The sequence below is a fragment of the Neltuma alba genome, unplaced genomic scaffold (genome assembly GCF_004799145.2).
Source record: "Neltuma alba isolate B1F8T4 unplaced genomic scaffold, ASM479914v2 tig00007462_pilon, whole genome shotgun sequence".
Classification (NCBI taxonomy): Eukaryota; Viridiplantae; Streptophyta; class Magnoliopsida; order Fabales; family Fabaceae; genus Neltuma; species Neltuma alba.
Genome location: NW_021634792.1, coordinates 12,091 through 25,573, shown reverse-complemented (window position 1 = coordinate 25,573; position 13,483 = coordinate 12,091). Strand labels below are relative to the sequence as shown.

The following is a 13,483-nucleotide window of genomic DNA, read 5'->3' as shown; positions in this document are numbered from 1 at the left end:
AACTACCTAGCTACTAACAACCTCAAGAGATAGAATATGGCGGTTTCATTAATGCTTCACGTTCCTCTCCTCTTATCTCTTTTTTTCCAATCTTCATCATCATCACATAATAGTCGCTTCTCTCTTTCAGTGGAGAAATCGGAAGATGTTATTCTGTCACAAAACGGCGTCTTCTCTGCCGGCTTCTACCTCGTTGGTGAAAACGCCTATGTATTCTCCATTTGGTTCACCCAAACCCATGCCGTCGTTTGGACAGCAAACCGTGACCGACCCATCAACGGTAAGCGCTCCTCACTCTCCATCGACCGCACCGGAAACCTTGTCCTCTCTGATGCTGGCCAGTACAAGGTGTGGTCGACCGACACCACCTCGTCTTTGGCGACCCAATTAATCCTCAACAACAGTGGAAATCTAGTACTTTGCGAGCACCAATCACGAGGAAGCAAGATTCTATGGCAGAGCTTTGATTCTCCAACAGACACTCTACTTCCTGGACAACAACTCACAAGATATACAAAGCTTGTCTCTGCTAGAAGCGAAACCAACAATTCCTCTGGATTTTACAAGCTTATCTTCGATGATGAAAATGTTCTTACCCTTCTATATGATGGCCGCGACGTCTCCAGCAAATATTGGCCCCCGCCATGGCTTGTGAGCTGGGAAGCTGAAAGAAGCACCTATGACAGTAGCAGAATCGCAGTGTTAGATCCACTTGGACGTTTCAATTCAACAGACATGTATAACTTCACAACTTCTGATTATGGTGTTTTGATACAAAGAAGATTGAAATTGGATCCTGATGGAAACATTCGAGTGTACAGCCTGCATAATAATCAATGGGAAGTGACATGGCAAGCCATATCTGATGCTTGTATTGTGCATGGACTTTGTGGTGCTGACAGCACATGCAAGTACGATCCCAGGGAAGGAAGGAAGTGCTCATGTCTTCCTGGATATAGAGTGAAGAATCATAGTGATTGGTCTTATGGTTGTGAACCCATGTTTCAACTGCCACGCGGTAGAGATGAGTCGACCTTCATCAAATTACCCTATGTTGAGCTGTATGGGTATGAGTTTTTTCATAAAAAGAACATCACTTACAGTGAATGTGAGTATGAATGCTTAAAAGACTATGAGTGCAAGTCATTTCAGTACTCAATTGAGAGTAAGGACGGGCTGTTTGGCTGCTATACAAAAGGAGTTATGCTCAATGGTCATCACTCACCAAGTTTCAGAGGAGCAACCTACTTAAGAGTCCCAAAAAACCTAAGCAACGATGGTTCGTTCCATACTGTAGAAGAAGAATCGGCTCAGGAAAATGGTCGTGTTTGCTTAGTGAAACTTGAAAGAGTTTATAGCAAGAGACACGTCAGCAGTTTTGTGAAGTTCTTCCTTTGGTTTTCGGTAGCAATTGGGGTAGCTGAAGTGCTCTTAATTTTTATAATTTGGTGTTCTTTGATTAGAACAAAACACAGGTCTAGCGGAAATCAACAAGGCTACAATTTTCTCTCTCCTTTTGGGTTCAAAAGATTTACTTACTCTGAGCTCAAACAAGCAACAAAAGGGTTCACAGAAGAAATTGGAAGAGGCTCAGGCGGAATAGTGTACAAAGGAGCACTGGTTGATCAAAGAATTGCAGCAATTAAGAAGCTGAACAATAACATCGTTGGAGCCAAACAAGAAGAAAGAGAATTCCTAGCTGAAGTGAGAATAATCGGTAGGCTTAACCACATGAACTTGATTGAAATGTGGGGGTATTGTGCCGAGGGAAAGCACAGGCTGTTGGTGTATGAATACTTGGAGAAAGGTTCTTTAGCAGAAAATCTCAAATCAAACACTCTGGATTGGACCAAAAGATACAACATTGCTCTTGGAACAGCAAGGTGTCTCGCTTACTTACATGAAGAATGCTTGGAGTGGATTCTTCATTGTGATATAAAGCCCCATAATATCCTTTTGGATTCAAATTACCAACCCAAGGTAGCAGATTTCGGCTTATCTAAGCTTCAAAATCGGCATGACCAAAACTCTCAAAGCTTCTCTATGATAAGAGGAACAAGGGGATATATGGCGCCTGAATGGCTTTTCAACCAAAAATAACCTCAAAAGTGGATGTGTATAGCTATGGGATTGTTATGTTGGAGATGATAACAGGAAGGAGTCCAACGATGATGGGAATTCAGAACGACGAAGGCGAAGAGACACAAAGCAGGAGCCTTGTGACATGGGTGAGAGATAAAAGAAAGAAAACAACATCAGAGGAGGGGCCGTCGTCGTGGAGTTGGGTGGAGCAGATAATTGACACAACCATTATATCAGAGTATGGGGTTGAGAAGCGAAAGATGGAGACTTTGGCTAAAGTGACTATTGAGTGTGTGGAAGAAGACAGGGATACGAGGCCCAGCATGAGCCAAGTTGTTGAGATGCTTCAAAGCCATGAAGACGATGCTTCTTAATTAGTCCTTTGCATGGCAGCTAAAAGAAATTTCATCATGCTGTCTCTTCGATGGTATTGCTTCTTTGTGATATGCTAAGATTATAATTATGTCAATGCATGAGTCTAAACTTGTTCTATTTTAATAAGGTAGTTGTCTTTATATGTGTGGGGCAGTTAAGAATTTCAATTGATATGTCTATGGTTGATTATTTAAATGATGATATAAGTAAAGTAGTGTGATTTATTAGTGTTTTGGATGAGTTTCATGTAATGGGATTTGGGAGAATTTGTTCCTTATTATTTATAAGTCATCCTTGTTGATTTACAAGTGGAGTCGTGGTCTTGTGAATGAAAGTTGAACCGGGAGAATATTTGTTATGTCGTTTTACCTTTTTTTTTTTTTTTTAGTAACAACATATGTCGTTTTACCTTTTTTCCTTTCGGTACAATATGCCGTTTTACTTTTAAATCAATATTGTTAGTTCATCCCCCTTCATTAATATTTATCGCTTTTTTTCTTCTACATGAGTAAATACTATATTTTAGTTGTGTGGTGTACATGTCTTCAGTCCAAAAAAAGTTGGGTAATGGGTACATGTCAGCCCTAAAATTCCCTTCCCATAACTACCCTTCAAAGTTTAGCATTTTTAAATAATTTAGTATTCATTGCCCAAACACTAGAGGAGCAATTGGTGGAACAGGCATAAAAATTGGAAGAAGTTTTGGAGTGACGACTTGTAGATTTATTATATGTATCAACATGAAATTCTCTCAGAAAGAGAACTCCAATTTGAGGTCGAATCATATCTACTGGGAAGATACCAATATAATGCTGAATTCCTTTTCAAGGACTACCATGGCTTTAGCGCATAATGGTTTTTTGTATTGTAGCGTTTTCATTCTTTTGTTCTATTGTTTTTTTTTTCCCTCCCTGTCTTGTAACATACTCTATATTTTGACATCATTTCAATTTTCACCAAGAAAAATATAATAATACATTTGGTCATTAATATCAAGCTAATTTGACATTCAATTTAATCGTAAATATAAGATCCCAGTCTACTTTGTCTCTTATATTTATCCATCTTTTTAATATTGTTTTTGTAATAATTACACATATTAAAAGTTTCATCAAACAGTAATAATAGCTAATATATATGATTAATAAGGGTATTTTAGAGAAGACAATATTTATTTATTACAAATAACACCATCACCACGAGGGCTTAGAGGGCAGCAGAAACCCCAAATCCAGGGTAATATATTCCCAAATCAATGAATGGAAGCAATAAAGAAGCTGAATAATAACATCATCGGAGGCAAACAAGGAGAATTAAGGAGAATCCTTATTAGTTGATGTGAGCATAGCCATGAACTTGATTGAAATGTTGAAGACAAAGATGCGAGGCCCAGCAATGAGCCAAGTTGTTATGAGATTCTTCAGAGCCATTAGCGTGAATTAGATGCATCGCTCACAACACATGCGGTTCAAGCTCTATTCACATGTGTACAGTTCAACTATGGCGAGTTGGGGAGTCATAGGATTTGGGTCTCCTTCTCTGCTGCGCCTCAATTTCCCCCTACTTCCTAAACATTTTTTCTTGTCTTTTTACAAGTAGAATCTACATAAAATGAGTGAGATTTTGATATCTCATGAGCAAAAAATGGTGTTGTTTTCAAATTTTTCATGATTTTTCAAAGAAAATACACTCTAAAATTGACGCTGTTTTGTTTTTATTTTAGGTACAAATTTTCTGAAAAATCATTAAAAAAAAGTTGAAAATAACACCTTTTTTGACTCATGGGATATCAAAATTTTACTCATTTTTATGTAGAATCCAATGATAACAAGCAAGAAAAAACATATGGGAAGTAGGGAAAAAATGGTAGAATTAGGTGTCCTCTTTGCGTGTTTGATTACCCAAACTAGGAAAGTCTAAAAATACATTGGTCCTATTAATAATCTGTTTTCTTTTCAAGTCATCGTTGTGCAATTCCGTTTAAACATCAACAGTAATGTTAATGATATATTCATATATTTCCAAGTTCCAACCCACGTATCACCATCAAAAGTGGGGCTCTCTCTTGAACTAGGCATCGAGAGTAGAGGAGAAACCCCGTGGGAGGGGAATTGAAGATAAGTGTGAAGCTGGTCAAGTCGTCGTCAATCAAATCAAATCCCTTTAGTTGCTGTTGCTGTTCCGACATGTGAGGGAGGGCAAATGAAAGCCTTGGGAGGGCAAATGAAAGCCTTCAAAATTGAAAGGCCATACCAAGTACTGCAAAACAACCAAGAAGCCAGATTCTGGCTTATTTATTAGTTCTGCCTCTGGTTTTCCATATGAGAATAGGATATTTTATTTATGGATATTAATGAAAATAGTTAATTTGAGTTTTTAATAGATGTATATATTAACTTTCCTAAACTATACTACTCTTTTTCTCTCCATAATCTCATTTTTACCCTCAAACCACAAAGTGAATGATTCAGATTTAACTATATTTTTTATTTAATTTGCTCTGTACTACAGTCATTTGAAGTGTGCAAGCCAAATTTTAACATTTTAGGATCTGTTTGGATTAGCAGTAGAAAAAATAATTTATTTGCAATCTGACTTTTAAAAAATTGAGATTGGGTAAAAGTTAAATTAGGTAATGTGAATTGTGTTTGGACTAAATTTTATAAAAGTTGGTTTGTAAAAGATAGAATGGGTAAAAAGTTATTTGAATTATGATTGAATAAAATTAAGTTTAGGTTATAAATTTACCAAAATGGGCATGAGTTTCATTAAATAATGAGAGAATAATGAGAGGAGTGAGAGAAAATTATTATTCTAACAATTTTCAATCGTCCTAAACACAATTTTTTTTAACTAAAGTACATATATCCTCCTATTAGAGGCAATCCTATTCGAGACACTATCGGGCTCTAAATGTGGATACCTCTCCAACAAGAATTCGAACCTTTGCTCGTTATATTGTAAGGGTCTAACCCTTTCTGCTAAACCTAATCCCCGTTGGTCCTGAGCCCGATTACCACTTGAAAATGTTACCTCCCCCGGCTTAAGGTAAATCGCGCGTTTGGCCCTATTTTTGGCCCCCAAGTGCGATCTTATACAAGCTCTCTCAAACCGGCTTACTTTTTAAATCGGGCTTCTGTTGCAAAATGAGCTACTTCTGGTCCATAAATTGCTCTCCCAACCACACACTTAGTCATATAGAAAACGTGAATTACAGGTATTGGCGCTGGAAGTTTAGCCCTCATTTAACGAAAAGGAACAAATACGTTCACCGCTGGCAACCTTATTAAAGAAAGCGACACCAGGCATGTCATATTCAGAAGCTGAGAAATCGAAAAGTCCAAGGATTAATCCTTGGTCTGCGGAAGAGGAAATGAACGAAATGTAATCTATCATCCAAAGACTGAACAACTTACAAATTTGATCCAAGTATCATTCCACTTAAACTACCTAGCTACTAATAACCTCAAGAAATAGAATATGGCGGTTTCATTAATGCTTCACTTTCCTCTCCTCTTATCTCTTTTTTTCCAATCTTCATCGTCATCACATAATAGTCGCTTCTCTCTTTCAGTGGAGAAACCAGAAGATGTTATTCTGTCACAAAACGGCGTCTTCTCTGCCGGCTTCTACCTCGTTGGTGAAAACGCCTATGTATTCTCCATTTGGTTCGCCCAAACCCTCGCCGTTGTTTGGACAGCAAACCGTGACCGATCCATCAACGGTAAGCGCTCCTCACTCTCCATCCACCGCACCGGAAACCTTGTCCTCTCTGATGCTGGCCAATACGAGGTGTGGTCGACCGCCACCACCTCGTCTCTGCCGACCCAATTGATCCTCAACAACAATGGAAATCTAGTACTTTATGAGCACCAATTACGAGGAAGCAAGATTCTATGGGAGAGCTTTGATTTCCCAACCGACACTCTACTTCCTGGGCAGCAACTCACAAGATATACAAAGCTCGTCTCTGCTAGAAGCGAAACCAACTATTCCTCTGGATTCTACAAGCTTGTCTTCGATGACGAAAATGTTCTTACCCTTCTATATGATGGTCCCGATGTCTCCAGCAAATATTGGCCATCACCGTGGCTTAAGAGCTGGGAAGCTGACAGAAACATCTACGATAGTAGTAGAATTGCAGTGTTAGATTCACTTGGAGGTTTCAGTTCAACAGACAAGTACAACTTCACAACTTCTGATTATGGTGTTTTGATACAAAGAAGATTGAAATTAGATCCTGATGGAAACATTCGAGTGTACAGCCTACAGAATAATCTATGGGAGGTGACATGGCAAGCCATATCTGATGCTTGCATTGTGCATGGACTTTGTGGTGCTGACAGCACGTGTGTGTATGATCCTAGAGAAGGAAGGAAGTGTTCGTGTCTTCCTGGATATAGAGTGAAGAACCATAGCGATTGGTCTTATGGGTGTGAACCCACATTTAAACTCTCATGCAATAAAAAGGAGACCACTTTCTTCAAATTGCAAGATGTTGAGCTCTATGGGTATGACTTTTTTTACAAGGAAAACATAAGTTATAGTGATTGTGAGAATGAATGCATAGAAGATTGTGAGTGCAGGGCATTTCAGTACTCATTTAACCATGACGGCTTATTTCAATGCTATGCGAAAAGAGTTCTTCTCAATGGTCGTCGATCACCAGACTTTAGAGGAACAACCTACTTGAGACTTCCTAAAACCAAAAGAAACAATGTTTCGTTCTTTGCAGATGAAGAATTTGCTCAAGATAATGGTCATATTTGTTCAGTGAAGCTGGATAGAGCCTATGCCAAGAGACATGTCAGCAGTTTTTTGAAGTTCTTTCTTTGGTTTTCTGTTGCAATTGGGTTGGTTGAAGTCCTCTTCATTTCTATGACTTGGTTTTATTTGATAAGAACCAAGCAAAAATCTGATGGAAATCAACAAGGGTACAATTTTCTTTCACCTTTTGGGTTCAGAAAATATACTTACTCTGAGCTAAAACAAGCAACAAAAGGGTTCACGGAAGAAATTGGAAGAGGAGCTGGTGGAATAGTGTACAAAGGAGTATTGCCAGATCAGCGAACTGCTGCAATAAAGAATCTTCATGATGACAACATTGGAGCCAAACGAGATGAAGCAGAATTCCTAGCTGAAGTGAGCATTATTGGTAAGCTAAACCACATGAACTTGATTGAAATGTGGGGGTATTGTGCTGAGGGAAAGCATAGGCTATTGGTTTACGAATACTTGGAGAAAGGTTCTTTAGCAGACAATCTCAAATCAAACACTTTGGATTGGACCAAAAGATACAACATTGCTCTCGGAACAGCAAGGGTTCTAGCATACTTACACGAAGAATGCTTGGAGTGGATTCTACATTGTGATATAAAGCCTCAGAATATTCTTTTGGGTTCAAATTACCAACCCAAGGTAGCAGATTTTGGCTTATCTAAGCTTCTAAATAGAAGTGACCAACACACTCAAAACTTCTCAGTGGTAAGAGGAACGAGAGGATACATGGCACCTGAATGGGTTTTCAATTTGCCAATAACATCAAAGGTGGATGTGTATAGCTTTGGGATTGTTGTGCTGGAGATGATAACAGGAAGGAGTCCGACGATGATGGGAGGTCAGAGTGATAAAGCAGAAGAAGCACATAATGAAAGGCTAGTGATGTGGGTGAGAGAGAAGAGGAAGAAAATGACGTCGGAGGAGGAAGGGTCGTCGTCATCCTCTTGGGTGGAGCAAATAATTGAGGCAGCCATTGGATCGGAGTTTGACGTTGAGAAGAAGAAGATGGAAACTTTGGCAAATGTGGCTCTGAAGTGCGTGGAGGAGGACAAAGATGCGAGGCCCAGCATGAGCCAAGTTGTTGAGATGCTTCAAAGCCATGAAGATGATGCCTCTTAATTAGTCCTATGCATGGCAGCTACAAGAAATTTCATCATGCTGTTTCTTCGATGGCATTGCTTCTTTGTGATATGTTAAGATTATAATTATGTCAATGCCTGAGTCTAAACTTGTTCTATTTTAATAAGGTAGTTGTCTTCATGTGAGTGGGGTGTAATGGTTAAGACTAAAAATACAAATATGAATGACGAAAATGATAAAATATATGGTTCAATGGATTAAGTTCAGTCACATATATAGAAACTATGCACTCAATACAATGGAATATGCAAATATCAGTGAATTACAGAGTTGCAGAAAAGAGCAGAAAGAAGGAAGCAGAAAGTTAGCAAGGAAAGAATCTTCTGGGGGAAGAGAGAGACCATAATCATTTCCACCCCCTCCATAACAGACTTTGTCCTTATTATACTTGGCCTAACCCTCCAAATCCCATAGTAACCACGTTTTGTGTCTCCTCCTTTGGTTGTGCTTGCATATGAGATTTGCGTCATCTTTTGGGTCATTTCCTGGGCTCGCTTCTTTTGGGATCATGACATGGGGCAGTTAAGAATTTCAGTTTTTTTATGTCTATGGCTGGTATTTAAACAATGACATAGTAGTTGTAATTAATGTTCGAGGGAATGATTCACATGTCATAATGGTTGATTTATAAGTAAAGTTGTGTGATTTATTAGTGTTTGGGATGAGTTTCATGTAATGGAATTTGGAAGAATTTGTGCCTTATTTTTTGTAAGCCATTCTTTTTTAAAAAAAGAAAAAATTAGGCACAAGTATCCTCCTATTACAAACAATCTTATTTGAGATATTATCAGACACTAAATATGGGCACCCCTACCTACGGAGATTCGAACCTTAACTCATCACGCTATAAGAGACCACGTCTTTTCATTAGATCCAATCCTGTTAGTATTTATAAGTCATTCTTGTGGATTTATAAGTAGAGTCGTGGTTTTGTGGATGAAAGCTGAATGGGGAGAATGTAATTTCAAATTCAAATTTTGAGTGCATTTGTGTGCTTATTAGCAGGGATGAGAAGGTATTTTATCTTATCGTACAGATCAACCTTTAATAATATGCAAAATTCAGGAGATATATTTGTATTTACATTTTTTTGTCCGGCTCAATAAATAATTTTCCTTGAAAATATAGCCGGGTGGTTTTCTTTGATGTGGTCGCGTGGTTAGTTATTATTTGTCCACATGTTTATTGGACCACACGTTTTTCTCTTTCTTTTTCGGAGACCAGCAGCTTCTATTTCTGTACAAATGCTACATATGCCCGATACTTGTATTAAATTTAGATAGTACACGTCCCGTCCTAAATATAATACTCATTTTTATAGTATAATTTACACTATAAAATTAGTCCTATATTTAGAATAGGAGAAATAATAATTTCTCTTTTCTTATGAGAAGTGAGTAATAATTTATTTTACTACTTTCGCATTACAACATAAAAGAAGTGGAGATGGTATTATTTTTTCATTTAAAAGTTCCCTCCAATAAGACTAAGACGTATTTTATAGTGCAAATTTTAATATAAAATAAATTTTATATTAAGGACCAAATTAATACAATTTACACTCTGCGAAGATATTTTCATCTGTAAACTAGCTTTCATTTTGTTTTATCATTTTCATATGAAACAAGTCCCTTTTTTCCCAACAAACGAGACCTTATTATATATCTCAAATATATATTCAAACTTAAAAACTTTAAAAGAAAAATATGAATTTGGAAAAATATATTTAATTTTTTTTTGAAAAAATTTAAATCTAAATTAAATTTACGAATATAGACACTAAGAAAATGATATGGCGCCCAAAAAGAGTAATTTGTCAAGGTTAAAGGCATACTTTTTCAGGAATTTAGACCCCCAAAAAAAAAAAATCAAGGCCTGTCTTTACTTCTCTGCGTCTTATTAGTTAAAGTAACAATAATTGTAATAAATGAATCGTACATGGTTGGGTTCACCTGGAAAAGTGTTAATTTCTCGTAATTAAATATTCAAATATATATAGTGGATACTATACTAACCTTATGTGTAGAAAAAATCCTGTTGGAACTACATTCAATTAGGTTAGTAGTATGAATACAAGATAATTATTCTATCAAAAAATAATTATAGCAAAAAAACAAGCGGCTCATGATGATTAATTCAAGTTATAATTGAAAAAATCTAGTTCACACATAAGTTTTTACTTACCTGAACTGCAGACTAATCTGGTTTGGCATTCATGGTTGCCTCTCCCAATGTAAGTGTCTCTTCTAAGACTCAAATTTGAGACCCGAAGAGATCTGATGGAGCTTTGCATCACTTGACCAACTCAATGTTGGTTATAATTTGTTTATTTAAAATAGATGCTGGTTGGAGTTTTATTTATTGAATTAGCGACTCGTCATTTAGTTATAGAGGTCATCGAATCCTTTTAGATTCAATTATAATATTTACCAACTTTAATTGTTATTTAGTATTAATCAAGATTATTGTTGGAGAAAATCAGGGGGAAAAAAAAGGAGAGACACGTAATGATCATTATCATATATTGAACCATATATAAAATGTGCCAAGTGTTGGCCCAGTTAATAAAAAATCAAATCATAACCTACAAGGTCAATGAATTCAAATGATGCTATTGATATGATGATCTTTTGGTGAGTGATCTATAATCTATAAATATTTCTACAAGCACTCTTTGAACCTAAAAGCATATCTTAGTCTTAGTAAGCTCCTTGACCTAACTCATTTAAAATTTGCATTCACAAAAAAAAAACTATATATAAATTGTGAACCCTCAATCTCAATCAAGTTTATGTGGCTAAGCTAAGCCAACCGACTATGCTCACTCCAGTTAACAATTCTTATTCTTTTTGTTTGGCTCTAATGAAGTTCCACCTGAGCATCTTTAATTTTGTGAACCCTTTTGTTGTTTGTTTTAGCTTGAAGTAATTCTTTGAACAAAAGGAGAGAGAAAATTGTGCCCTTTTTTATTTCCACGTGGTTAATTATATGTTTGTCCAGGAGTTCTTGTTTTATATAAAAACCGAATAGCTGAGTACATGATATTGAGGAAATGATAGTTCTCAAAAAGCTTTATTACTTAAAGTTAATTTTAGGGATGCTAGTCGTTATTTTTCTGGATCGTTCAGGTTCTCTTTTTCCTTCTCTAGTCTTGTTGGTCAAAGTCGTTAATATTGATATTATTTTTTACTTTAGGGATATTAGTTCTTATATATGAATGTAGAATCTTTTTAAAAGAAAAATGTAGAATTCTTCCTCTAATTTTTTATTGTTATTTTCTTAATAAATACTACCTCTGGTCCTAATTATAAGACATCATTTGTAGTCTATAAACGAGATCTTATAATTAAGATCAGAGGTAATATATAAGGTTAACAAATTATTAACTTTTAAAATAGTAATGAGATTTAAGACTTTTTTTCATTCCGTTAAAATCCATTAAAATGTTTTATAAATAAATACTACCTCTTGTTCTTAATATAAGAGCTAGTTTGACTTGTAATTTGATCATAAATATAAGATCCCAATTCATTTTGTCTCTTGTACTTATTCATTTTTAATTTTTTTAAAATACCCCTTTTAGGAGTTGCACATATTAAAATACCATTGCTAATACAAATGATTGGTAAGGGTATTTTAGAAAAGACAACATCTATTTATTACAAATAACTAACTTAACTAATTTTCTTAATCTATTTAAATTAATTAACTAATTCTTATATTAAAAACTATAACTAGTATATAGTAGTAGATGGCTTCATGAGGAATTGCAATCGATTTGTTGCAGTGATAGGATTTGTCTTCACCTCTAAAACCAAACACTTTGATGGGCAAGAACAAGAACTGTCATTGCCATGTTTATTTTTTACATATTTATTATTTTTAATTCTATTTTTAAATCACGTAATTCAGTTATCTTGTTATTATAAAAAGAATGATGTATTTAAACATTTAAAAAATAAAAAAATCTTTTTTTTAATCATCAATCAATCAATATCACCGGTAAATATATATACACATATTGTCATGGCAAAAAAATCTTGCATTGTCGTAGTTGTATTGTGATTGGCCAAGCAATGTGACTACATCAACGACACGGAGGACTTCCATGGGTTTAGCTGGGAGGTGGAATATTAGGTCGGTCCATTTCATCAAGAGTTTGGGGCATTTATTATTTGTTTAATTAGTAATTACCATTAGTTTGGAAAACTCCCCTGATTAATTTTCCTGGTTGCGAGGTGCTAACTCCAGTTTTTAATAAAAGAACCATTTGATTTTTATTTTAATCCTAAATATAAGATCTCAATTTACTTTGTCTCTTATATTTATCCATTATTTTCTAAGGTAACCCTTGTAATAATGATAGTTCTAACGAGTATACTTGATTAGTAATAATATTTTTTTAAAAATAATACAAATTTATTATAAATAACTAACTTGACTAGTTGTTTTATATATTTAAATTAATTAACTAATTTTTATATTGAAAATGGGGGGTGGTAGTATTAACCTTCCAATGCAAATTGCTTCCAACTCTGCTTTTTTTTGGGGGGGGGGGGTCAAGCTTCCAACTCTGGCTTTGAATTCAAAATACGTTTTTAATGACTTATCAACACTGTGACTCTAATATATGAAGAAGAGATGGCAAGGTTGTCATCAAAAGAGAAAAGAGAAAAGTTGAAACCAATGAGATTCAGGTCTAATAAAAGTGATTAGTCCTTCATAATATAAAAAACTAGGGTTCGAATCTTTGTTAGCAAAAAGTAATCTCTCGAATATGATTGTCTTCAACAGAAACATATGTATGCTTTAGTCCCAAAAAAAAAAAACAGAGAAAAGGCATATACATAAAAGGTTATGGGGAGTATTCCCTTATGTTGCTTTTTATAAGATCACATTGGTTTGATCTTTTTGAAAAGATACTGTTTAAATGTGTTTAAACATTAAATGTGCTTTTATTAATTTTGCTTATATTTAATTTCCTATTCTTTTTCCTCACCTTTTTCTCATAATACATAATACATTCTCTTTATCCTTTACCTTATTGATCCCCTTATTATATATAGTATATTCGGGGGAAAAGTTCAATTTTATATTTTTGTTAACT

The 13,483-nt window shown here is 35.4% G+C and overlaps 1 protein-coding gene and 1 pseudogene across 1 annotated transcript; both read left to right on the top strand.

The window, feature by feature from the left end:
• The first annotated feature begins 36 nt into the window (after positions 1 to 36).
• LOC114752647 (putative receptor protein kinase ZmPK1) lies at positions 37 to 2,456 on the top strand (annotated as a pseudogene).
• A 3,354-nt stretch (positions 2,457 to 5,810) lies between these two features.
• On the top strand, positions 5,811 to 8,355 carry LOC114752648 (putative receptor protein kinase ZmPK1). The gene has a single exon (XM_028941391.1). It carries the CDS (start codon positions 5,938 to 5,940, stop codon positions 8,353 to 8,355), a length of 2,418 nt encoding a protein of 805 aa, XP_028797224.1. The 5' UTR covers positions 5,811 to 5,937.
• The last annotated feature ends 5,128 nt before the right edge of the window (positions 8,356 to 13,483 follow it).